Source organism: Hyaena hyaena, unplaced genomic scaffold (genome assembly GCF_003009895.1).
Source record: "Hyaena hyaena isolate Hyena2069 unplaced genomic scaffold, ASM300989v1 scaffold_302, whole genome shotgun sequence".
Classification (NCBI taxonomy): Eukaryota; Metazoa; Chordata; class Mammalia; order Carnivora; family Hyaenidae; genus Hyaena; species Hyaena hyaena.
Genome location: NW_024080936.1, coordinates 484,561 through 506,205, shown reverse-complemented (window position 1 = coordinate 506,205; position 21,645 = coordinate 484,561). Strand labels below are relative to the sequence as shown.

The 21,645-nt window shown below is 66.8% G+C and overlaps 2 protein-coding genes and 1 non-coding gene across 3 annotated transcripts; 1 reads left to right on the top strand and 2 right to left on the bottom strand.

The window, feature by feature from the left end:
• Positions 1-4,580: 4,580 nt before the first annotated feature.
• Positions 4,581-4,687, bottom strand: LOC120242421. Its single transcript, XR_005531068.1, has one exon. It is a non-coding gene; the product is annotated as a U6 spliceosomal RNA (small nuclear RNA).
• Positions 4,688-5,066: 379 nt separating this feature from the next.
• On the top strand, positions 5,067-12,934 carry TMEM259 (transmembrane protein 259). The gene is made up of 11 exons (XM_039248186.1): positions 5,067-5,442; positions 8,849-9,124; positions 9,664-9,763; positions 10,175-10,285; positions 10,463-10,585; positions 10,690-10,790; positions 10,888-10,945; positions 11,077-11,160; positions 11,298-11,430; positions 11,502-11,601; positions 11,696-12,934. The coding sequence occupies exons 1-11, from the start codon at positions 5,221-5,223 to the stop codon at positions 12,239-12,241; spliced, it is 1,854 nt and encodes a 617-aa protein (XP_039104117.1). The 5' UTR covers positions 5,067-5,220; the 3' UTR covers positions 12,242-12,934.
• Positions 12,876-20,019, bottom strand: GRIN3B (glutamate ionotropic receptor NMDA type subunit 3B). Its single transcript, XM_039247972.1, is given in 10 exon segments — positions 12,876-13,082; positions 13,084-13,468; positions 13,656-13,714; positions 13,792-13,956; positions 14,096-14,247; positions 14,336-14,451; positions 14,709-14,854; positions 16,459-17,491; positions 18,165-18,917; positions 19,802-20,019. Coding segments are annotated over 10 exon segments (3,234 nt in total).
• Between the last annotated feature and the right edge of the window lie 1,626 nt (positions 20,020-21,645).

Sequence of the window (21,645 nt, the reverse complement as noted above, 5' to 3'; positions counted from 1 at the left end):
GCGGGGGCGGGGGACGCGGGGGGCCGGGGCCACGCCCCCGCCGCTGATTGGCCCCCGGCGCTCTTGTCCTTATAAGGCCGCGCCGCGCCGGATTCCTGCGCCCGGACGTCCTGCGCCCCCGGCCGCGCCCGCCCCCCGCCCCGGCGGAGCGCCCCGTCCCCGGGTCCGGGGCTCCGGACGGCCGAGACGAGGCCCCCCGCCCCTCCCTGCCGGAGGGCCCCAGGCGGCGCCGCCACCCCCTCTGCATCTAAATGTACCCTGCTGCCCGGGGATGGGGAAGGGGGGTTGTTGGGTGGGACTCTGGCCGCTCGGAGCACGAACGGAGACCCCTGGGTGTCACACGAGGCGCCCCCCGGTCCAGCCGCGCGTCCTGCGACCCCCATAGCTGGGTGGTGGACAAGGGAACCAGGGCGGGCTCCTCAGCGGAGGGGCCATTGCAGCTGGGGCTTTGATGGATGCGTAGGAGTTTTCCAGTCCAAGAGGAAGGCCCGTCAGTGCTTGAAAGCACGCGGAGCTCCGTCACAAGGGCTGGGGCAGGGGGTGGGAGGAAAGGGGGCTTTGCATTTCCCGCTGAGGAATGACCGAGAACGGGGAGGGAGTGGAACAGAGACTCGCGGTCCAGAGACGTCCTGGGGGTGGGCTGGGGCGGCGCTCAGCAGGTGGTGTGTGCTTGCCCGATAAAACAATGAATTCGTAAATGACAGAGTAAATGAATTCACTTACTCGGCAGCTCACTCCTTCGCCGTCCACGCAGCGGTTCATTCCCCGAATGCTCCCCAGCCACTGCTTCGCGAGGCGGTGCCGGCTCCCCGGAGACGCCGTCCCCGCAGCGGCTGGGCCGGCGCGGGCTCCCACCCCCGCCCCCGTGCTTGTCCACGCGCCACCGGTGACTTTGGGGACAGCACCCCGCGCCGGGAGGCTCTGAGACAGGCACGTGGATGGCCCACCCTGGGCCCCCCTCTGCAAGCGCTCAGGGCAGGTGAGCGCTCGCGGCGCGGCCCCGGGCACCCAGGGACCAGAGGCCTCCTCTTAGATTTTCCTTCATCCTGACTTAAAAGTAAATTAAAGGGCACCCGGGCGCTCCGACTTTGGCTCAGGTCATGATCTCACGCTTCGTGGGTTCAAGCCCCACGTCGGGCTCTGTGCTGGCAGCTGAGAGCCTGGAGCTGCTTCGGATTCTGTGTCTCCCTCTCTCTCTGATCCTCCCCTGCTCACGCTGTCTCTCTCTCAAAATAAAATAAAGACATAAAAAAAAAAAAAAAAGAAACTAAAAAAAAAAGTAAGTTCAGTTTTTGGAAAACACCTGAACACATTTGAAACAACTTGGGGATGTACGTGTTCTGCTTGGTGGAAGCTTTGCACAGCCCAGCTGCTCGCGTTTCCAAAGAGATGCCAGCGTCGCGGGCGAGGTGTGCTGTGTGGGGAGCATCCCCGGGCTTGCAGGGTGCAAGTTAACGTCTCAGAAATTTTTCATACATGCTGTGCATTGAAATGTTAATATTTTCAAGGTAATGAATTGTGTGAAACGCATCACTAAAGCCGTTCTCTTTTAGCTCTTTTAACATGGCTTAACATTTAAAACCACATGTCTGATCCGTCTTGTATTTCTATTGGCTGGCGCATTCTGGCCCCGTGGGTCAGATCCAGATCCCCCGTTTAGGTATTTATGTTTTTGGTCTGGCCCTTGAGATAACGTTTTCTAACATTTCTTAAACATCATTTTTAAAAAAATTTATTTATTTATTTATTTATTTATTTATTTATTTATTTAAATGTTTTATTTATGGGTCACCTGGATGGCTCAGTCGGTTGAGCGTCTGACTTCGGCTCAGGTCAGATCTCACAGGTCGTGGGTTCGAGCCCCACATTGGGCTCTGTGCTGACAGCTCAGAGCCTGGAGCCTGTTTCTGATTCTGTGTCTCCCTCTCTCTCTGCCCCTCCCCCGCTCATGCTCTGTCTCTGTCTCAAAAATAAATAAACTATATAAAAATAAATAAATAAATGTTTTATTTGTTTCTGAGAGAGAGAGAGACAGCGTGAGCAGGGGAGGGTCAGAGAGAGAGGGAGACACAGAATCCGAAGCAGCTCCAGGCTCTGAGCTGTCAGCACAGAGCCCGACACGGGGCTCGAACCCACAAACCGTGAGATGATGACCTGAGCCAAAGACGGATGCTTAACTGACTGAGCCACCCGGGCGACTTTAAGCATCAGTTTTTAAATGTTTATTTATTTCTGAGAGAGAGAGAGAGAGACAGTGTGAGCAGGGGAGGGTCAGAGAGAGAGGGAGACACAGAATCCGAAGCAGCTCCAGGCTCTGAGCTGTCAGCACAGGTCCTGATGAGGGACTTGAACTCATGAGCCGTGAGATCATGACCTGAGCTGAAGTCGGTCGCTTAACAGACTGAGCCCCCCAGGCGCCCTCCCGCCCCAACATCTTTACCTGGTTGAAAGGAATACTGTTCTGCAACACGTGGAGATCATATAATATTAAGCTGTCAGTGTCTGGACAAAGTTCTGTTGGTGCCCAGCTGTGCCCACTCACTTACACCCGCCTCTGTGTTAGGTGGTGAGCTGAGTGCAAGGCTGAGAATATTGGCTTTTGGGCTTTTACAGAACATAGTTTGCTGATCTGGGTGCTAGACACCCAACCTCCCCGAACCCAAGAAATCCAGACTTAGACATCCCAAAATTCAAACTCCTGGGTCTGGAAGCTCAGAATATCATACTTTTTGAAGCTCAGCTGGAGGACCTCAGATTTATGGAACTACATAATTCCGTGTAATTCTTTGGCCTCAGCGCCCCTGCCTGGAGCCTGGTTCAAATCCAGACTCCTCCTTGGCTGCGTGATTTTATGCAGCAATTACACTTCGCCATTCCATGCGTCAGTCTCCCCATCTGGAACGCTCCTTACTGCCCTCAGGTTTCTGTCCACGTGAAACAGGTTAATGTGTGCGATGCACCCTGAGCAGTAAGGGTTGTTGAGTGAACGCGCGTCTCTATCTTAGGAATGGTGGCATCTGCTGGGAACCTGGCAAGGAGGTCTGGGGCCCCTGCAGCCACCCTCTGCCCTTGACTCCCTGGCACTCAGTACCCGGGACTGAGCCCTGGGGACGATGCAGGGCTCACGGAGCAGGGGTCTCCAGGTCCTCTGTGGTGGGACCTCAATGACGCTTGTGGGAAAGAGGGCCACAGCTCGAGGACCTGGGGCTTCAGGGGCTCCCTCAGGCCCGGGCTGGGGGCTGGGCCCTGGGGTCTCGGGGGCCGGGCACAGAGGCTGCAGGTGCTGCAGGGGCCCCGGGCTCTTTCCCCCCAGCCTTGGCGACCCCGTCCCCTCAGCGTCTGAGCTCTCTGGGTGGGACCGCAGGGGGGTCAGGGCAGGACCCCAAGTTGGGTCCCTGTGTGGGGGCTTCGGGCACCTGCTCTCTGGAAACCATGATCTCAGCCCTGTTGCTTGTGCTGGTCCCGCCAGGTGGACGCGGACAGAACGTACTTTCACAAAATAGTAACTGTAACAACAGCGTCTGGAAGGAGGGAACAGGAGAAGCTGTTAACTCAGGTCAGGAGCCTCCCTTGCTCAAACCCCTCCGTGGCGCCTGCTGCACCCTCAGCCAAGATGTCCCCCAGGACTGCACCCACCACCAGGCACGCCTTCTCCCTGTGCGCCAGTCCTGCCTCAGGGCCTGGCCCTCGCCGTGCCCTTGCTGGTGCCCTGGTCACCTCGTTCACTGCCCTCCGTCCACTCGAGGGTCAGCTCCTCGGGAGCCTCCTCCCTGCGCCCCCATTTAAGTGCCAACCCGCCCAGCCCAGCCTCCGGCCCCAGGCCGCCGGCTGGCCCACGGCGCCCGGGAGGGCCAGCCCGTCGTCTAACCTCCCGGCTGTCCCCAGAAGCGCGGGTGTGGTGTTTGGTCCTTTTACCTCCTTGGGTTTAGACCTCGAACTCTCCCCGGCCGTTTTGGGGGTGTTTTGTGTGTTTTGTTTTCACGACAGTGGCTTTCCAGGGACGCCGGCGGCTGTCCAGCAGCGGGCCATACAGTGTGGATGCTCGGTAACGTTTCACTTGCTTTGGTGGGCCCTGAGTTTCTAGAACACGGCAGTAAGCTCTAGACTGTGCGGCAGCCGCATGGGACCATTTCAATGTAAGTTACAGCAATAAAGACAATTTGCTACATTTCACTTGCTCAGGAGCCCAGCGGGCTTGCACCTCTGCGGGGCATCTCCAGGGCAAAGGGACGCCTGCCCCCCTCTCCGTTGGGAAAGAACTTTTTCCCTCTCTCTGCAAGTGACAGATGATTTGGGGGTGATCCAATAATGCCGAGGGTGTGCACTTATTGAGCCGTACCCCAAGCCCTCTGCGAAACAGGAGGCAAAGGATCCCAGCCTCCCGGCCACGGCGGAGCTCGGCGCCATCTGTCCGCCCGTCTCCCGGGCACCGCCGGGGCACCCCTGGGCGCGCTCTGCCCGAGCGGCCCAGTTCCCAGAAGGGCCGCAGCCGTCCGGGGCGGGAAGTACCGGCGAGCGGAGCGCAGCTCACCCTAAGCCGGGTCCCCCGGCCGCGTCCGCAGGGTCGCTCACCTCCGCACCAAAATATGGAACGCTTCACGAATTTGCGTGTCATCCTTGCGCAGGGGCCATGCTAATCTTCTCTGTATCGTTCCAATTTTAGTATATGTGCTGCCGAAGCGAGCACGGCACGGAGGTGCCGGGCACAGCTATTTAAAGGACAAAAACTGAAACATTTTACACTTAGGTGGACTTGAGAGACCTGCATCGAACAGGATTTTCCTAGAGTCCTGCAAATTAACATCTTCTATCATCGTGCCTGCTTTGAGTGCCTATAATCACGCTAAACCTCTCAGATTTTGACGAACTTAAACGCCCAAATTCTGCTTTGCAGCCGCGGAGGCTTGTGGGGGATAATATGCAAAACACCTGGGCCTATCGCAACCCCGCCCCTGGGGCTCCGGGCCCGGCGGCCAGGAGGGAGGGCGGGGCGGCAGTGGACAGGCCGCCGGCATCCCAGCGTTCCCCGCGAGCGCAGGGAAGCCGCTCTTGCCGGCGCGGCTTCTCGCTGGCGTCAGCAGGCCGCGGAGGCGGAAGATGGCGGCGGCGGCGGCAGCGGCCGAGCGTCGGTGAGCAGCGCGGCCGCGGTGAGGGCGGCCGATGGCGGCCGGGTGGCGCCCTCGGGGACCCGCGGGCCGTTAGGGCGCGACGCTGGGCGGCATGTCGGAGCACGCGGCGCCCGGGGCCCCGGGGCCCGGGCCCAATGGCGGCGGCGGTCCGGTCCCTGCGCGCGGGCCTCGCACCCCCAACCTCAACCCCAATCCTCTCATCAACGTGCGCGACCGGCTTTTCCACGCGCTCTTCTTCAAGATGGCTGTCACCTACTCGCGGCTCTTCCCGCCCGCCTTCCGCCGTCTCTTCGAGTTCTTCGTGCTGCTCAAGGTGACCGAGGCCCCGACTCCTGACCCTTGACCCTAGCGGCCCAACCCTCCACCCAGCTCTGCCACCTCTGACCGCGACCCCAGCGGGGCGGCGAACCCCTCTCCTCCGGACCCCTGAATCTCGGGATCCCAGCCCGCGTGCCCGTGAGACTAATATCTGGGGAAGTCGGAGTCTCACCCCATTAGCAGTCCCTGTTCCCGACTCCTGATCCGGACTCGGCAAACTCACTGGCACCCCTGTCCAGGCTGCACCCCAGCCCTGGCCTGGCCCTGACCAAACCCCAGTCTTGGGCCTCCCTGTCCGCCCCTCTTTCTAGGACAGGACACACCCCATGCCCATCTTCCCACACTGGAAGCCACTTCCATTTCCATCTCCCTCACAGCCTCTCTGGGGAATGTAGTGAGGACACCTCGCAGGGGTTAGTGTCAAACCTAACCCCCCTGTTTAGGGGCCATGTGTGAACCCCCTTCCCATCTTCCCGCCGGTGGCACAGAGGTTTCAGCAGTGAGCACAGCTCAGCGGGGACTGTTGCTGGCCTAGGTCCTTCTAAGACGGGCTCTCACTCCAGTGACAGCTGCAGCCCTTCAGAGAAGGTTCCGGGTTCCTGAGCAGAGTGGGGCTCCCGGTTGGGCAGACGGCCATTTCGTTTCCCATCAGCATGCTGCCACACTGGGGCCGGGGAGGCTAGCACCCCCAAGTGAGTTTTGGGTTCCTCGTCTGCAGAGAGGGTGCTGGTGCTGGCATTCGAGGGTCTTGGGGTGCAGGCCAGGCCAGGTGGGTCAGGAGCTCCTTGGGGTTTGGTGGGAGGAGTGGCGTCATAGCCAGCCAACAGACCCGGGTGCTGGTTCTGGCCTGCCAGTGTCTCGGGGAGTCCCCCTCAGAGCTCCCCAATCCCTTGTCTGCGGGAGACTGCCTAGAGCCACGTGGCGCTGGCCTTCCCGCTCTTCCCTCCCACAGCCCCTGCGGAGGATTCCTGAATCGGGGCGCCTTTACTGGGCTTCTGAGCATGCGCGCACGCGATTTCCCTGTGGTGGGGAGGCAGTGTCTGCCCTACGTGGTCGGTTGGCGCTCAGCCTCCAGGAGCAAGTCCTGTGCGCCCCAGTTCTGTCCCGCTGCTGCCTGACTTGGGAGCAGGTCAGCCTGGCCAACACGTGTCCCTGGTGCAGGCGGTCAGGTGTCCCGGGGGCCTCCCGGCTGGGGTCGTGCCACCAGCCGAGTGATCTGTGGGCTAGAGCCTGGAGGCCCCCCCTGGACCTCACGAATCTGCCCAACCCCCCTCATCTGCTTGTCTGTGAGGCTGCTGCAAGTTCCAGAAAGCTCCGAGTGTTTGCTTCCTGCCTGTCCAGCTTCCGGCAGGCCGGCTGCAGAGCTCCAGGTCCCTGTCACTTCCTCAGGGCTGCCTCTTCCCGAGTTGCCCGGCCACCAAGCAGCCCAGCCCGCTCGGTTCCCCACTGGGCCAGCCTCTGGGGGGCGAGAGGCAGTGGCCGGGCCCGCAGTCTGGCTGCCTTGGCCTCCACCTCTGCTGCTTTTCCTGGGATCGAGGCCAGACCAGGACCTCCAGGTCCCGGAAGCGCTGGGCACTAGGTGCCCCAGCTTGTCTCTGAACCCTAGGCAGCCTGACCGTGCAGGGTGAGGGGCACTGGCATTCGGTGCTCTGAAGAATGGAGCTGACCCTCGGGGTCATTGTCACATGCGATAGTGTGTGGAGCGTCCCCAGGCCCCTTGCTGTGACAGGGAGCGTCGGGACACCTCTGTGCCGCCTCGCCTCCTGCCCCGTCCTGGGCCCCAGCAGTGAGAGGGCAGAGCAGGAGGGAGGACAGGCCCGGGCGTGGGGGGCAGCGGTGGCTGGGCACGGTCTGTGTGGCATCAGGCACATGCAGGCCTTGGGACACAGCCAGAGAAGCATGTGCGAGGGCATTGTGGCCAGGGGTGGCTGCACGGGGTCACGTGGAGTGGCAGAGACGGGCTGCGGGTGCCCGGGCAGGGCTGGCTGTGCTGGGTCTTTGGAGGCGCCGAAGCCGCGTGTGCCGTGTTCCTGGTGGGGAGAATGAGGCCCAGATCAGGGCAGGCCTCAGCAGGCAGAGGAGGGGATTCCTGGCCCGGCCTCCAGGGGCCTGCCGCCCCGTTAGGGCAACAGACTTGGGGCCTCAGGTCGGGAGGGAGGTGATGCTGGGGAGACCCCCTTGAGGAGTACTAGAAGGGGCACTAGGGTCACACTGGGGACTTGGGGGGCACTCAGTGGGATCGCCCCCCTCAATTCACATGCCCCCCCTTGGCAGGACTGTCCCTTTTCCTTGAAAGCTAGCCTCTCCTTCCGCTGCATTCCCTCCACCTCTCCTGGCCCACGGCGGACAGTGTGCCCGACACGTGGGCCTGGAAAATGGGGTCATGACCTTAGCACAGAGGACAGCTCTCCGGGTCACCCTGCCTCTGCTTTGGGCCCCAAACCTCCTTTGTCCAGCTTGGCAGTCTCCAAACACGACGCTGGGGAGGGGGTACTGGGTGGGTCCTGGACACCTGGAGTCTGGGCAGCTCCCAGCGTCCGGTGACACCGAGCTCCTCCTGTCCCCGGCGCTGAGTGCCCCTCAGGTTGGGGGCTGGGACGGGAGTGCGAGCTCCACTGCACGTCCACAGGGCCGGCCCCGCGGGGAGGTCAGGTGGCCCACACTGGCACTGGCAGGACGTGGGAGGGACAGGGTCCTGGTGGCCTGTGGCCCTGGGCGGTGGGCGTGGTGAAGGCTGCGCTGTCCCATCTGAGCACACGCCCTCATCTTTGGCGGAGCAGCGCCCGGGTTCGCCGGCTCCCAGACGCCCACTTTTCCCAGAACAGCGACGGGTGTCCCATCAGGCCAGCTGGAGCCTTTCCCCAGGGGCTGGGGCAGTGGGGGTGCGTGGGGGTGCAGCCCCAGACCCAGCGCCCAGTCCGGGGGTGGATGCTTGGCCAGAGGCCCCGTGACACACGTGACTGTCAGACAGGGAGGGCCGTGGCCCTCGTGATGCTCCTTCGAGCCAGGCGAAAGGTGCCGCTGGTGGAGTGTTGGGGGGTGGGCCGTTCTCCGGTGGGGGCCGTCCTGGGCGCTGCGGGGGCGGCGCAGCGTCCTTACCCCTCCCGTCCATGCCGGCAGCGCCCTGGTCGTGACAGCCTTAGATGTCCCGACGCTGCCCGGCGTCCTCCAGGGGCAAGAGCGCCCTGGGGAAGAGCCAGGCCGGCCCCATTTCACAGACGGACGGGGAAGCTGCCTCAGGCACCGCAGGCTGGCCCTGCCCTCCCAGGAGGGTTGCGGAGGGCGCCTCAGGCCAGGGCGGCGGAGTCGCTGTGGGCCCTGTCCCCAGGGGAGGGTCCTCTAGGACCCGGAGGGGGCGTCCCTGCCCCCGGGGCCCCGCACTGACCGCTGCCCGCCCGCAGGCCCTGTTCGTGCTCTTCGTCCTGGCCTACATCCACATCGTCTTCTCCCGCTCGCCCATCAACTGCCTGGAGCACGTGCGGGACAGGTGGCCCCGGGAGGGCGTCCTGCGCGTGGAGGTGCAGCACAACTCGAGCCGCGCGCCCGTCTTCCTGCAGTTCTGTGACGGCGGCCGCCGCGGCAGCTTCGCGGGCCTGGCGGCGGAGCCGGGTAGCCTGGAGCCGGAGGAGGAGGAGGAGGAGCTGGCTGTGGGGGTGTTCGGGAACGCCTCCGTCAAGGTGAGCTGCGGGGGGGGCTGCGCTGGGGGCCCCGGGCCCTGCCCCGGCCTTTACGTGGAAAGGATTGGCCCGGTTCTGGGGGCACCGAGGGCAGGCACAGCAGAGAAGGAGCCCCCGGAAAGGGTGGGCCTAGAGCCCGCGGCGGGCCCTGGCCGTCTGTGGGGTGGCGAGCGCCCAGTCACTGGAGACGTGCAGGGGCCCGGGGCGCCCGCAGGGGTCAGGTGGGGGTGTGGGGCCCAAGCTGGGAGGGAGGGACGCGCTCGGGCAGCTAGCGGCCAGAGCCCCACATGTGAGGGGCGGTGCAGGCGGGGCAGCGGTGCCCGCCTTGCCCGGCAGCCCCCTCCCTGCCTATCCTGCCCGTCCGCAGCTGCAGGGTACACCCTCACCTGGAGACGGCCGCTCGGGGGGGCTTTGTGTTGGGGTCCTTGGGCACAGGCTGGCGGTCACCGCAGCCGGGGGTGGAGTCCGCTTCCTGTCAGTCCGCAGGGGAGAGGGGCCCCTGGGCCGGGCCGCTGACGCCCTGTCCTGGCATCCCACAGTTCGAGTTGGACATTGAGCCCAAGGTGTTGAAGCCACCGGGCGGTACGGAGGCCCTGAATGACAGCCAGGAGTTCCCCTTCCCGGAGACACCCTCGAAAGGTAGGTGCCCAGGACACCCAGCCAGCTCGGTCCAGGGGACGTACAACTCTTGATCTCAGGGTTGTGAGTTCAAGCCCCACACTGGGTGTAGAGAGGATTAAAAATAAAATCTTAAAAGAAGTACATGTTGCTTGGGCTGCTGAGGTGTGCTCGGGGCTGCGGAACGGTGGGTCACCATCTGGGGCCACACCCCTGCCCGGAGCGCGGCCCCTCTGAGCTGCAGTGTCCCCCTCTGTCGGCAGCACGTGGGACTCCTCCGGGCGCCCTGAAGGCCCCATGGGGCATGTGTGCTGCGAGCAGTTCTGCCTGATGACCCCTCCCCCTGAGCCTCGGGTGGGCCCTGCCCCTCCCCCTCGCTCCCCCTCCCCCCCAGAGGCAGGGCCCCGAGGCTCACCAGGCTTGTCGCCGCAGCATGGCCGCAGGACGAGTATGTCGTGGAGTACTCGCTGGAGTACGGCTTCCTGCGGCTGTCCCAGGCCACGCGACAGCGCCTCAGCATCCCCGTCATGGTGGTCACCCTGGGTGAGTGTCCCTGGGGCGAGGCACAGGGGCTCTGGGACAGTGCTGGGGCCGTCTCCTCCCTCCGGCTGCAGGAAGCTGCCTCCCTCCACGGCATCCGGGAGCGGGAGGGTCACGGTGCTGCCCGGGTAGGGGCCCTGGCCAGACCGCACCCGTCCTGTGTCTCCCCCCGCTCCCCAGACCCCTCGCGAGACCAGTGCTTCGGGGACCGCTTCAGCCGCCTGCTGTTGGCCGAGTTCCTGGGCTACGACGACATCCTCATGTCCAGCGTCAAAGGCCTGGCCGAGAACGAGGAGAACAAGGGTTCGCGGGCTCCGGCGCCGGGTGGGGGCTGGGCGCGGGCGGTGGCTGCGCAGGTGCTCACGGCCTCCCCCGGCCTCCCCCTGCCTCCCCCTGCCTCCAAGCAGGCTTCCTGCGGAACGTGGTGTCCGGTGAGCACTACCGTTTCGTGAGCATGTGGATGGCTCGCACGTCCTACCTGGCTGCCTTCGTCATCATGGTCATCTTCGTGAGTCCCATGGGGGCCGGCGGGCGGGGGGGGGGGGCGAGCGGGGTGGGGGGCATGGGGGCGGCCCCCCTGAGGCATCTCGCGGCCTCGCTTGCAGACCCTCAGCGTCTCCATGCTGCTCCGATACTCCCACCACCAGATCTTTGTCTTCATTGGTGAGTCTCCCTGCTGGGCCAGCCGTGCGGGAGGGGTGGGCTCAGCCCCAGGCCCCCGTGGCCCCCTGCCCACCCCACCCTGCCACTGGGCACCTCACCCGGTCTGCCCGCCCGCCGCTCTCTGCCCGCAGTGGACCTGCTGCAGATGCTGGAGATGAACATGGCCATCGCCTTCCCCGCCGCGCCCCTGCTTACTGTCATCCTGGCCCTCGTAGGTGAGGACTCGGCCCTCCTGGCCCCGCCTGCACCCCCCCCCTCCACTGGCCCAGGCTCCCCACTTGCACCTGCCCTCCTCCACTTGCCCGGGCCCCCTGCCCGCCCAGCCCATCCCAGCTGCCAGGCCTCCCCGCAGGGATGGAGGCCATCATGTCCGAGTTCTTCAACGACACCACCACAGCCTTCTACATCATCCTCATCGTTTGGCTGGCTGACCAGTATGATGCTATTTGCTGCCACACCAACACCAGCAAGAGACACTGGCTGCGGTGAGCACAGAGGGTCCGGGGGGCTCCGGGAGGGGGGGGCAGCGGGCAGCGCCTCACTCCCTTCCCTCCAGGTTCTTCTACCTGTACCACTTCGCATTCTACGCCTACCACTACCGCTTCAACGGCCAGTACAGCAGCCTGGCCCTGGTCACGTCCTGGCTCTTCATCCAGGTGAGGCCTCCGCCCTGCTCCCCGCGCCCCTCACTCCAGGGCTCTGCTGCCCTGGGGGCGCCGCCTGGACTCAGCCCGCTCTCCACCCCTGCAGCATTCCATGATCTACTTCTTCCACCACTACGAGCTGCCCGCCATCCTGCAGCAGATCCGAATCCAGGAGCTGCTGCTCCAGACTCCGCCCCTGGGCCCCGCCGCCCCCACAGCCCTTCCGGACGACCTGAACAACAATGGAGGGGCCCCGGCCTCTACCCCTGACCCTGCTGGCCAGGCCCCTTCCCTGAGCCCTGGTTTGCCAGGTGCTAGTGGGGGCCCCGGGCCAGTGCCTGAGGCCCCGAGCTCCCTGGTGGCCGCGGCGGCCTCAGTGGCGGCAGCGGCCAGTGGTGACCTGGGCTGGATGGCAGAGACGGCCGCCATGATCACAGACGCCTCCTTCTTGTCTGGCTTGAGTGCCTCCCTCCTGGAGCGGCGGTCCACTGGCCCGCTGAGCCCTGGCGGGGGGCTCCCCCGAGTCCCACAGGACAGTGCCCCCTCCAGCAATTCCCTGGCTCGTGACCCAGCGCCCCCAGCCGTTGGGGTGAGTGAGCCCAGCCCTGCACCCACACCCCCAGTGGACCCGCCCCCAGAGGTCGGCTCCTGAGCCTTGGGCAGCTGACCGCCCCGTCCCTGGCCATGCAGGCCCACTGGGCATGACCTGGCGGGAGCCCTTGGGCCCTGGGAGGATGTCCCGGTGGCCCTTGGGACTGCCCAGCCTGCCTCGGGTGGTGTCAGGGTCCATCAGGTGTGCCCAGAGGTAGCCTCCTCTTCCCCAGGGTGGGGCCTGAAGGAGGCCTGCCCTGCTATGTTAGCGGGGGGCCCCCTCAGTCGGTAGGTGGAGGCAGGCCGATGAGAGTGGGGTGGGGCTCTGTGGAAGGTTCTGGAAGGGGCTAGTGACACGACTAGAGTGAGCTGTCCCTCAGTAGCAGAGCTGGGCAAGTCTCTGTTAAGGTGAATGCCAATGGGGGCCACCCTCGCTGTCCCGGCCCGATCGGCTGGTGCTCCATCATGCTCAGTGCCTTTTCCACGGCCCCTGATCCCGGGTGTGCGAACCAGGGCTGGGGTCCCAGGAGGGCAGAGCTGGCGCCTGGGGCTTGGGGATGTGGATACAGGCGCCAACGTGGAAGGCAGGCAGTGGCCGGGCACGGGGTTCCAGCCTTGCTTGGGTGGGAGTGGGACAGGGCTGGTGGCCAAACTCAGTCACTCGGTGAGGAATGCTCAAAGGCGCTCATTCCATCCTATTTAATTGCAGTGCACAAAATTGTGTTTGTATATAGAATAAACTGTTGACAGCGTGTGTGTGTGTGTGTGTGTGTGCGCGCACGCGCGTGTGGGCAGGGAGGGACCTCCGTGCTTCCTTCTGACGGGGGCTGGGGTGGCATCTGCAGGCCGTGGGGTGGAGCCGCCTGAATGCGGCCGGGAGGCTGCGTTCCCTGGGACGAGTCAGCCGGGGACCTCAGGTGCTTCAGGTGCCTCGGCGCAGGCTTGGAGCCGATCCCCGGGGCCGTCCCCCAGCCAGGCCAGGAGCTCCGCGCGGCGCGCCAGGGCCTGGCGCAGCCGCTCCCGCGCCCTCCGGATGCGCTGCTCCAGCTGCTCCAGCTCGCCGGGGTCCGGGGCGCCCGAGGGCGGCGCAGCCGGCAGGCGGCCATTGGAGCGCAGCCAGACGGGGCCTTCCGGGGGCCCGGCCTCCGAGTCCGGCGCCGCGGCCGCCACGCTGGGCTCCAGGAGGAAGCGCACGCGTCGCTCCCTCGCCACGGCCCGGCGCACCTGCGTCCAGGCCCCCGCACCTGCGCAGGCCGTGGGCGTGTCCTGCCGCCGCTCCTCGGGAGCCCTGGGGACGTGGGGGGGAAGCGGCTGCGCCCATCCTCACCCCTTCCCACGCGCTCTGCCCGTGGGGTCAGGGTCCCCGTCGGTGCGGGGCTACCCTGGCCTTCCGGGGAGGGTCGAGGCGAGAAGTGGGCAGCTTGAGGCTGGGTGTCGAAGCCGGGGGGCGGGGGCTGGCCCTCGGGGCCCCTTACCTTGGCTCTGGCTCCTCCTGTCCTTCTGGAGGCTCTGTGTTGAGCGCACGGTGGATTCTCTACGAGCCCAGACAGGCGCTTTGTCCGGGTCACGGGAGGCCGCCCGTGCCCCCCGCCCGCCGCGCCCGCCCCTCACCTGGCTCGTGTGCAGCCAGTACTGCAGCCTGTGGCCCCTTCGCATGCGCGGAAGCACCAGGTGGTAGAAGACGTGCTCCCCCAGGGAGCTGAGCAGGGCGCTGCCGAGCCCCAGGCACAGCAGCACGAAGAGTCCCGAGAAGTGGAAGATGCCCACCTGCAGCGTCTGCGGAGGGACACGGGGGGCGGAAGGGGCGCCCTGGCGAGGCCTCCACGCTCGTGGAGACGACGCTGCGGTGCGATAATAGCGCACACACCGGAGCGGGCCCCCCGCCCGGCCCCCCGTGCCCCCGGCCCCGTCGCACCTCTGTAACGGCGAAGACGCGCTTCCCACAAGGCACCATCTTGTACCACTTGTCGTGCAGCAGGTCGATGAATCCGGAGGACTTGTAGCGGCTGATGAACTCCGACAGGTTGGAGGTGAGCGGCGAGTTCTGAGGGAGTCCGATGCCGTAGCCTGGGGGAGGCCAGGGGCGGGGTTGGGGCCAGGCTGGACGCAGCCCGAGGAGGCGTCCCCAGGGCCCCCGGCCCCCGAGGCCCCTCACCCTCCATGGCGAAAGGCTTGCCCACGGTCAGTAGTTTGCAGTCGGCGTCGATGGAGACCTCGTAGTCTAGGAGCGATTTGTCCATGATGAAGGCGTTGAGCTTGGGGGGGTCGCTCCTGCAGGCGTCGGGCAGTGAGGGGGCCCGCCCCGCCCCCCCATGGCCCTCCCCGTCGCTCCCGCCTCGGCGCTCCGCTTCTCCCCGCCAGGCCCCGCCCCGCCGGCTCGGCCCCGCCCACAGGCTCGGCTCCACCCAGGCTCGGCCCCGCCCACAGACCCCGCCCACAGGCTCGGCTCCACCCAGGCCCCGCCCCGCAGGCTCGGCCCCGCCCGCAGGCCCCGCCCCGCAGGCTCGGCCCCGGCCCCGCGGCCTCACGTGAGCATGGAGACGCCGTGGGGCGTGGTGGGCGCGCTGTGGCGCCGCACGTGCGCGTACATGTCCGGGAAGCTCTTCTTGATGTAGGCCTCGGCGCTGCTCTCCCACACGGTGCCCACGCGGAAGCCCTGCGGCGGGCGGTGCAGCTGCGGGCGCAGCTCGTCAGGCCCGGCCGCCGTCGCCCCGCGCCGCCCCCCCTGCTGGGGCTGCCGGGCGCCCAGCGCCTCCGACGCCCCCGCCCCACCCACTCGGTGCCAGGAGCTCCCGAGTCGTGACGTCCCGCCGCACGGCCCCCGGGCCCTGGGGGCGGGCCCGCCGGGTGACAGCCGCTCTTAGTGCCTCCGCGCAGACCCGGCCCTGAGCCCCAGACCTCCTCCTCCTCCTCCTCCTCCTCCTCCTCTTCCCAGCGCCTCCCGCGCGGCTGCCCTGGGGGCCCCCGGGGTCAGGGCCCTTCACTGTCCTCCGCAGGGGGCCCTGTGCTCCCGCGTGTCTCCCCGACCTCTGGTCTCCAGGCCACGTCGGGCTGCAGATCCTGTGGCTCCGCCTTCAAAACCACCCGGAGCAGCCCGGCCGCCTGCTCGCCCTCCCTGCTGGCCAGGGACCCCCGCCACCCCTCCTGGCCCCGTAGCCGCCCGCACTCTGCACACTCCTAGTGGCCGAGGGAGGGGTCACCCTGACCCCTGCCTCCTGGCGGCCACTCCGCAAACCCCGCCTTTTTCTATGGAGCCTCAGTGGAACCTTCTGAGGAGGCGGCCCTCTGTACCTGCGCTGCTCAAATGGGTGTTAACTTAGAGTTAATTAGTTTAGTTCTTAAAGTAGCCACTGCGAACGGCTAGCACATCGGATGGCGCCGAGCGAGGCTGTGATACCAGTTTACAAAGACACGAGGCTGCGGGAGCCCTGAGGACAGACGCCGGGTCCAAACCGCGGGAGCCGCGGCGGGACGAACAGTTTCTGGGGCAGACACGTTTTTGGAAAAGAAATAAGTGGAGAGGAAATGTGCCTGCAGTGTCTGTGTGTTTAGGACCAGATTCAGACAAGCCACGGGGCGGAGGAAAGACAACTGACCAAAGGGGATCCTGCTCAGTGTGCGGAGGCTTCCAGAAAACTTCTGGTGAAATGACAGCCGGGTGGCTAGGAGTGGATTTTGGAGCTGAACCCCGGGATCCTCCCCGGGGCTCACTGCTCCCTACGCAGGAAGAGTTAAAATTGTTCATTAAAAAAGAGAACCATGTAGAGAACTGGGGCGCACCTCTGCTCTGCCCACAAGCCCCCAGGGCTCCGGGGGAAGGTCTGTCTCAGAAGGGACTGCTTCAGGCGCCCTGCGGGACCTGCCCCAGGGCCTTTGCACCTGCTCTGCCTGCTCTTCCAACATGCCTCCCTCGCATCTACATAAAAGTCTCTCGAATGTCACCCTCTCCCAGAGGGTCCCTCACGCCCATTTGAGAAAGTGTCCCTCGCAGTACTCCATGTGTCCCCGCTCTGCCTCAATTTTCTCCCTGATGCTTTATACCATCTCACACCCTGTCCCCTGACACCTCCCCCTGGGGTATGGAGATGTTTGCCTGTTTGGTCCCGGCCGGCTCCCCAGTGCCTGGCACACGCCAAGCGCTCAATAAATGTTCTCAGGAGCGGGTGGCCGCATGGGGCCGGGTCCTGGGACGGGGGCTGGGTGAGCTCCGGGAGACGCCCCCCCCCCCCCCCCCCCCCCCCCCCCCCGCTCTGCCCTCCTGGCCCCACGGCCGCCCACCTTGGGGTCGTGGATCCCTGACAGCTCCTCGAAGGTCTTGTCCCCGACCATGACGGCGGCCAGGTTGGCCGTGTAGCTGGACAGCACGAGCAGGCAGAAGATGGCCCACAGGTTCATGAGGAGCCGGCCCGTGGGGCACTTGGGCGTCTTGCTGGAGACCGTGCGTCCGAAGAGGATGGCGTAGCAGAGGTTGAGCGCCGAGGAGTAGGAGAAGACGGTGGCCCGGTTCCGGCCGCGGGGCGTGAGGCCGTAGGGGCTGCGCCACTCGTACAGCGTGAGGAAGAGGGCGGTGACGTGCAGCGCGGCGAAGACGCCCAGCCACATGGACCAGTGCAGCGGCCACGTGAAGGCGCCGATGGGCGAGGCCGTGTCCCGGGCCCGCACCATGATGCCCAGGCTGGTGGAGAAGAAGGGGCTGCTGAAGTCCAGCACCTGGGAGCGGGCCGAGTTGATGCTGAAGCTGGTGACGGCCATGTGGGCCCTGCCAGCCAGCAGGTCGCCCACCAGCCCGGTCCAGCGGCCGTCCCGCAGGGCGCCGTACTTGCCGTCGCCCACGATGTACAGCTCGAAGTCGAAGGGCGCGTCCTCCGCCAGGCGCTCCAGCAGGTCGATGCAGTAGCCGTAGCAGCACCTGCGCAGCGCCCGCGGCGCCGAGCCGTTGGCCAGGGCGGCGAACAGCGCGTCCAGCGCCGCCGAGCCGTTGGTGCCGGGGGCCAGGCACAGCTGGCCCGCGGGGCACTGCCCGTCCTCGTCCGGCTCGCGGGCGAACACGAACGGGTGCTCCACCAGCGTCACCACGCGCAGCTTGGGCCGGGCCCTGGCTCCCGGTGGCGGCGGGGGCTGTGCGGCCGTGGCGCCCGGCTCCGGCTCCAGCCGCCCGGCCCGCCAGCGGCCCACCGTGGCCCAGGCCGGGGCGCCCAGCGGGTCCTGGCGCAGGCTCCACACTCGGAAGTGCCGGGCGACGTGCACCTGGGAGGAGCTGGTCACCCACACCGGCCCCGTGCGGCCCCGGAAGGACGTGTTGGCCAGGAACCTGGGGGGGGGCGTCAGGTGAGGGGGGACACCGTCGGGCGGGGGGGCTCCGTCAGGCGGGGGGGTGCACCGTCAGGCGGGGGGGGCACCGTCGGGCAGGGGGGCACCGTCAGGCAGGGGGGCACCGTCGGAGGGGCACCGTCAGGCGGGGGGGCACCGTCAGGCTGGGGGGCCACCGTCGGGGGGGCACCGTTGGGCGGGGGGGCACCGTCGGGTGGGGGGGCACCATCAGGCTGGGGGCGGCTCCATCAGGCGGGGGGGCACCGTCAGCGGGGGGGGGGAACCCCCACCTCTCAGAGCACACGCTGGGGCCCCTGCTAGCTGCCATGCGTGTCACGGCGGCGGTGACAGTGCCTCAGGCCCGAAGCCAACAACTTCCCAGTTCTAACGCCCGGGGAGGCCGCCTGAGTCCAGGGCGCTGTTCACTGCAGGGCTCCCCTGGGATCAGGCGGGAGCTCAGTCCTGCCAGCCCCACCCGGCCCTTCCCCTGCCCTGCAGGCTTCTCCCAGAGCGCCCGAGCCCCTCACCCGAGTCCCCTTCTCTGCTTCCACCTTTGGGTCAAAACCCGATTTCTTGTGAGGATACGATGCCTGGTATACAGCAAGTGTACAATAATGGTGCCTTCCCCAACTCACAGACGGGACTGGCTGTGGGCCCAGACACCCCTCACTCACCGTGCCAACAAGCGGCCTGAGGACAGAGACCCGGCTGGCCGCGGGTCCTGGCAGCCGGCCGCGGCGGGGAGGAGGGCGAGCTCGGGGGCCGCACGCGCCGCGCTACCCAGGGCTCGAGCCGCGAGCTCCACGGCGTCATGGATGGCGGCCTCCAGCGGGGGCCGAGCCACCTCGCCCAGTGCCAGCAGCCCGAGGGGCAGGCCGTCCGTGGGCAGAACCTCGGGGGACAGTGGCGTGCCCAGCAGCCAGCGGGGCCCGGGGGGCGCGGCCTGCAGCACCTGGCGGGCGCGGGCCGCCTCGCAGCCCAGGAGCGCGGCTACTGGCACTGGGGCCGAGCCCCCCGTCGGGGCCCCCAGCGGCGCCAGGCGTGCCCGCAGCCCCGCGTCACCCGCGCGCGGCCGGCTCAGGTCCAGCACCAGCTTTGGGGCTCGGCCGGCCCGGGCTGTCCAGAGGGCCGCCAGCCCCGCGGGGTCCCGCACGCGGCAGAGCACCAGGCCGACGTCCTCCCAGCCGTGCGCCCGCAGCACGGATGCCAGCACGTGGAGCAGCGTCTCCAGGGGACAGGCCCAGTCCAGCTGCAGGTGGAACGGGCTCTGCAAGGGGGTGGCCGCAGTTGGGGCGGGCCGCCTGGGACCCGCGGAGCCTTCCCAGCCCCCTCGGCAGGGGCTCAATAAACAGATGTCATCTTCCAAGCCGGGTGGCCTGCCTGCCTCCTCCAGCCCACCCCTGCGCTGACCCCTCTTTGTCTCCCCACTGCCATCAGCACACAGCCCAGCCTCCTTGGCTGACCCTCAGGGCCTACTTTCTCGGCTCCGGCCACCCTGGTCGCCTCCCACTTTGAGGCTTTTTGCATTTCCTGGCTGGAATATCTCTCTCCCTCTATGCCACCCAACTCCTACACATCCGTCAAAACCCAGCTCCGTCACCCCTCCTGTACTGAGACTTCCCTGGCAAGCCAGGGGCCGAGGGGGCTCTCTATGCCCAGCGGCACCCAGAAAGTTCTCCAGGATTTGCTCGTAGCCTGGGACGGACGAGAGAGAGGGAGCCAGCTAGCTAAGATGAGCAGGGTGTGGCACAGGTGGGGAGAGGATGCCCAGGGCTGGGGGCTGCTGAGTCCTCCCCAAAGACAGAGTCACAGTAGCTGGGGCTCGGTTCCTGGAGGCAGCAGCAGAGGGCGCCACAGGCCTGGCTTTGGGTCCCACCTTTTTCCCACAAGGTCCGGGCAGGGGGCCGGCCTCGGGACAGGGACCTCCGGGTTAATGGGACCCCAGGATTCCTCTACAGTCAGGGGCTCCCCTCACTGAAGGGAAGGACAGCCCGGAGGGGGCTTCAAGCTGCGTTTGGAAGGCGCAGGCCCCTACCAGTCCCCACGTCTCTAGGGTGGGCCCCTCCTGGCTGACTTGGAGACGGGTGGGTCCCAGAGGCACCTCGGGGTCCTCAGAGCCCTCAGTCACCTCTTATCCATATCCCACTTTCTACTTCAGGCCCAAATCCAGGCCCAGAGGTGGAATCAAGAGAGAATAAACTCCAGATACTGGGGGCGGGGGGAGGGGGCGGAGGGGCTTGAGTGACAGCGAGGCCCGTCTGCAGAGGTTGGGAAGACCCTCAGCCAGCAGACCTCGCCTGGAACTGCACACCCGGAGAGGGGGTGACAGCCCGGGTCCCTGGTCTGCGGGGCTGGGCGGCGCCCTCGGACCGCGGAGGGGTCCTGGGGCCGCAAGAACAGCAGCCACGGCGGGGAGACTCCATCACCAAGGCCCAGGAAGGGGGGCCTGCGCAGGAGTTGGGGGCCCTGCCGCCTCCCCACCCCCGACGGGGCCTCGTACGGGTTTGGCCATCCTGGGTCCAGAAGCATCGCGCCGGGTCGGGCGCCGGTTCTGGGTTCCCGCGCCCTGGGGGCACCCGGGGTCAGGGGTCCAGGTCCCGCGAGCCCCGGGGACTCCTGCACCAGCGGCCCAGAAGTCCGGGTCCCCGCGCCCGGGCGACTCCGGGGCGGCCCCCCGGCCCCCGCGCCCCGCGAGCGTCAGCGCGTACCGGGTCTCCGAGGGGCGCGCGCGCCTCCCGCCGCAGCAGGCTGAGCACGGGGGTCTCGGTGGCGGCCGCCAGGAAGTGCAGCTGCAGCAGCTCGGGCCGCGCCTCCGGGAAGGCGAGCAGGACCCCGGCGCCCGGCGCCGCCAGCGCCTGGCACAGCCCTCGGGCCAGCGAGGCGGGGTCGCGGGCGGAGGGCGCGGCGGCCACCAGCTCCAGGCTCAGGTTGTGCGGCAGCCGGGGCGCCAGGGCGGCGCGGGCCAGGGCGGCGCGGACGCGGGCGCGGGCGGCGGGCGCGCGGGGCAGGAGGACGCCCAGGCGCCCCGAGCGCCCCCCGCGCTCCAGGACGCCGCACGGCTGCGGGTGGCCCGCGGCGGGCCCCGGCCCCGGCCCGAGCCCCGGGCCCAGCGCCAGGCCGAGCCACAGCGTCCGCACAAACTCCATCCCAAAGTTGCCGGCCGCGCCGCGGGGGCGGAGCCGCCGGAGCCGCCGCGCAGGAGGCGGGATCGGCCCCCCCCCCGCCCCGAGGGGCAGGCGCGTCCCTCCCCGCACGCTCCGCCCCGGGGCACCGGCACGCGCCCCCGCCCCGTCGGGCTCGCCAACGTCAGGAACCCACTAGGGAAGAACGGGACCCACTCCCCTGGGCGGGAAACAGGCTCAGATGCCCACACCGCATGGGGATGGGACCTACCCACTGCCCTTCTCAGCTGCGTGCCAGGGGAGTTACTCCCCATTCTACAGACGAGGAAACCAAGGCTTAACGCCAGGAAGGGGCTTTGTGTCAAAATCTGTCCCCAGTCCCGTCCCCAGGATCGCCCATGCCCGGCTGGGAACATTGCCCATTGATGTCAGGGAAACTGAGGCCCGGGGGGGTCACACAGCAGTACCGCTCACCTCCAGGTCTACCTACACCAACCCCCCTGCGTGTGCTCCAACGCTGCGTGCACCCTGGGGAGACTGAGGCAGACCCTGTCGGACAGGGACCCTGCCTTCCAGCCGTGGGCAGGTAGGTAACGGTGCAGAGAACAACTCCTCACCCTTCACCACCCAGAACCAAATGCCCCCGCTCTGAAAACCATTTCCTGCTGCCCCCCCCCCCCCCCCGTCACCCCGGGCCCTCAAATTGTGGTTGGTTTGTCTGCTCATTTACTGGCGTCTTCCCCACTCACCGGTGGGGGGGTCGGGCTTGTTTACGCTGTCTCCAACGGCTGCACACAGTAGGCACTCCATAATCGATGCTCAAGCTCAGATAAGGACACGGTTACGTCACCCTCCACTGCTCCAGAAGCTTCCGTAGCTCCCTGCCATCTACCATCGTCCGAGCCTTCTCCCGCGTTCTGACCCAGGTTTTTCCCGTGGCCCTGGCGAGCGGCAGGTACTCCGTAAACACGGGCTGAACCCACCAGGACCCTGCACGGGATTCTCTCAGCCCGTGCTCCCCGGGGGGAGGGGG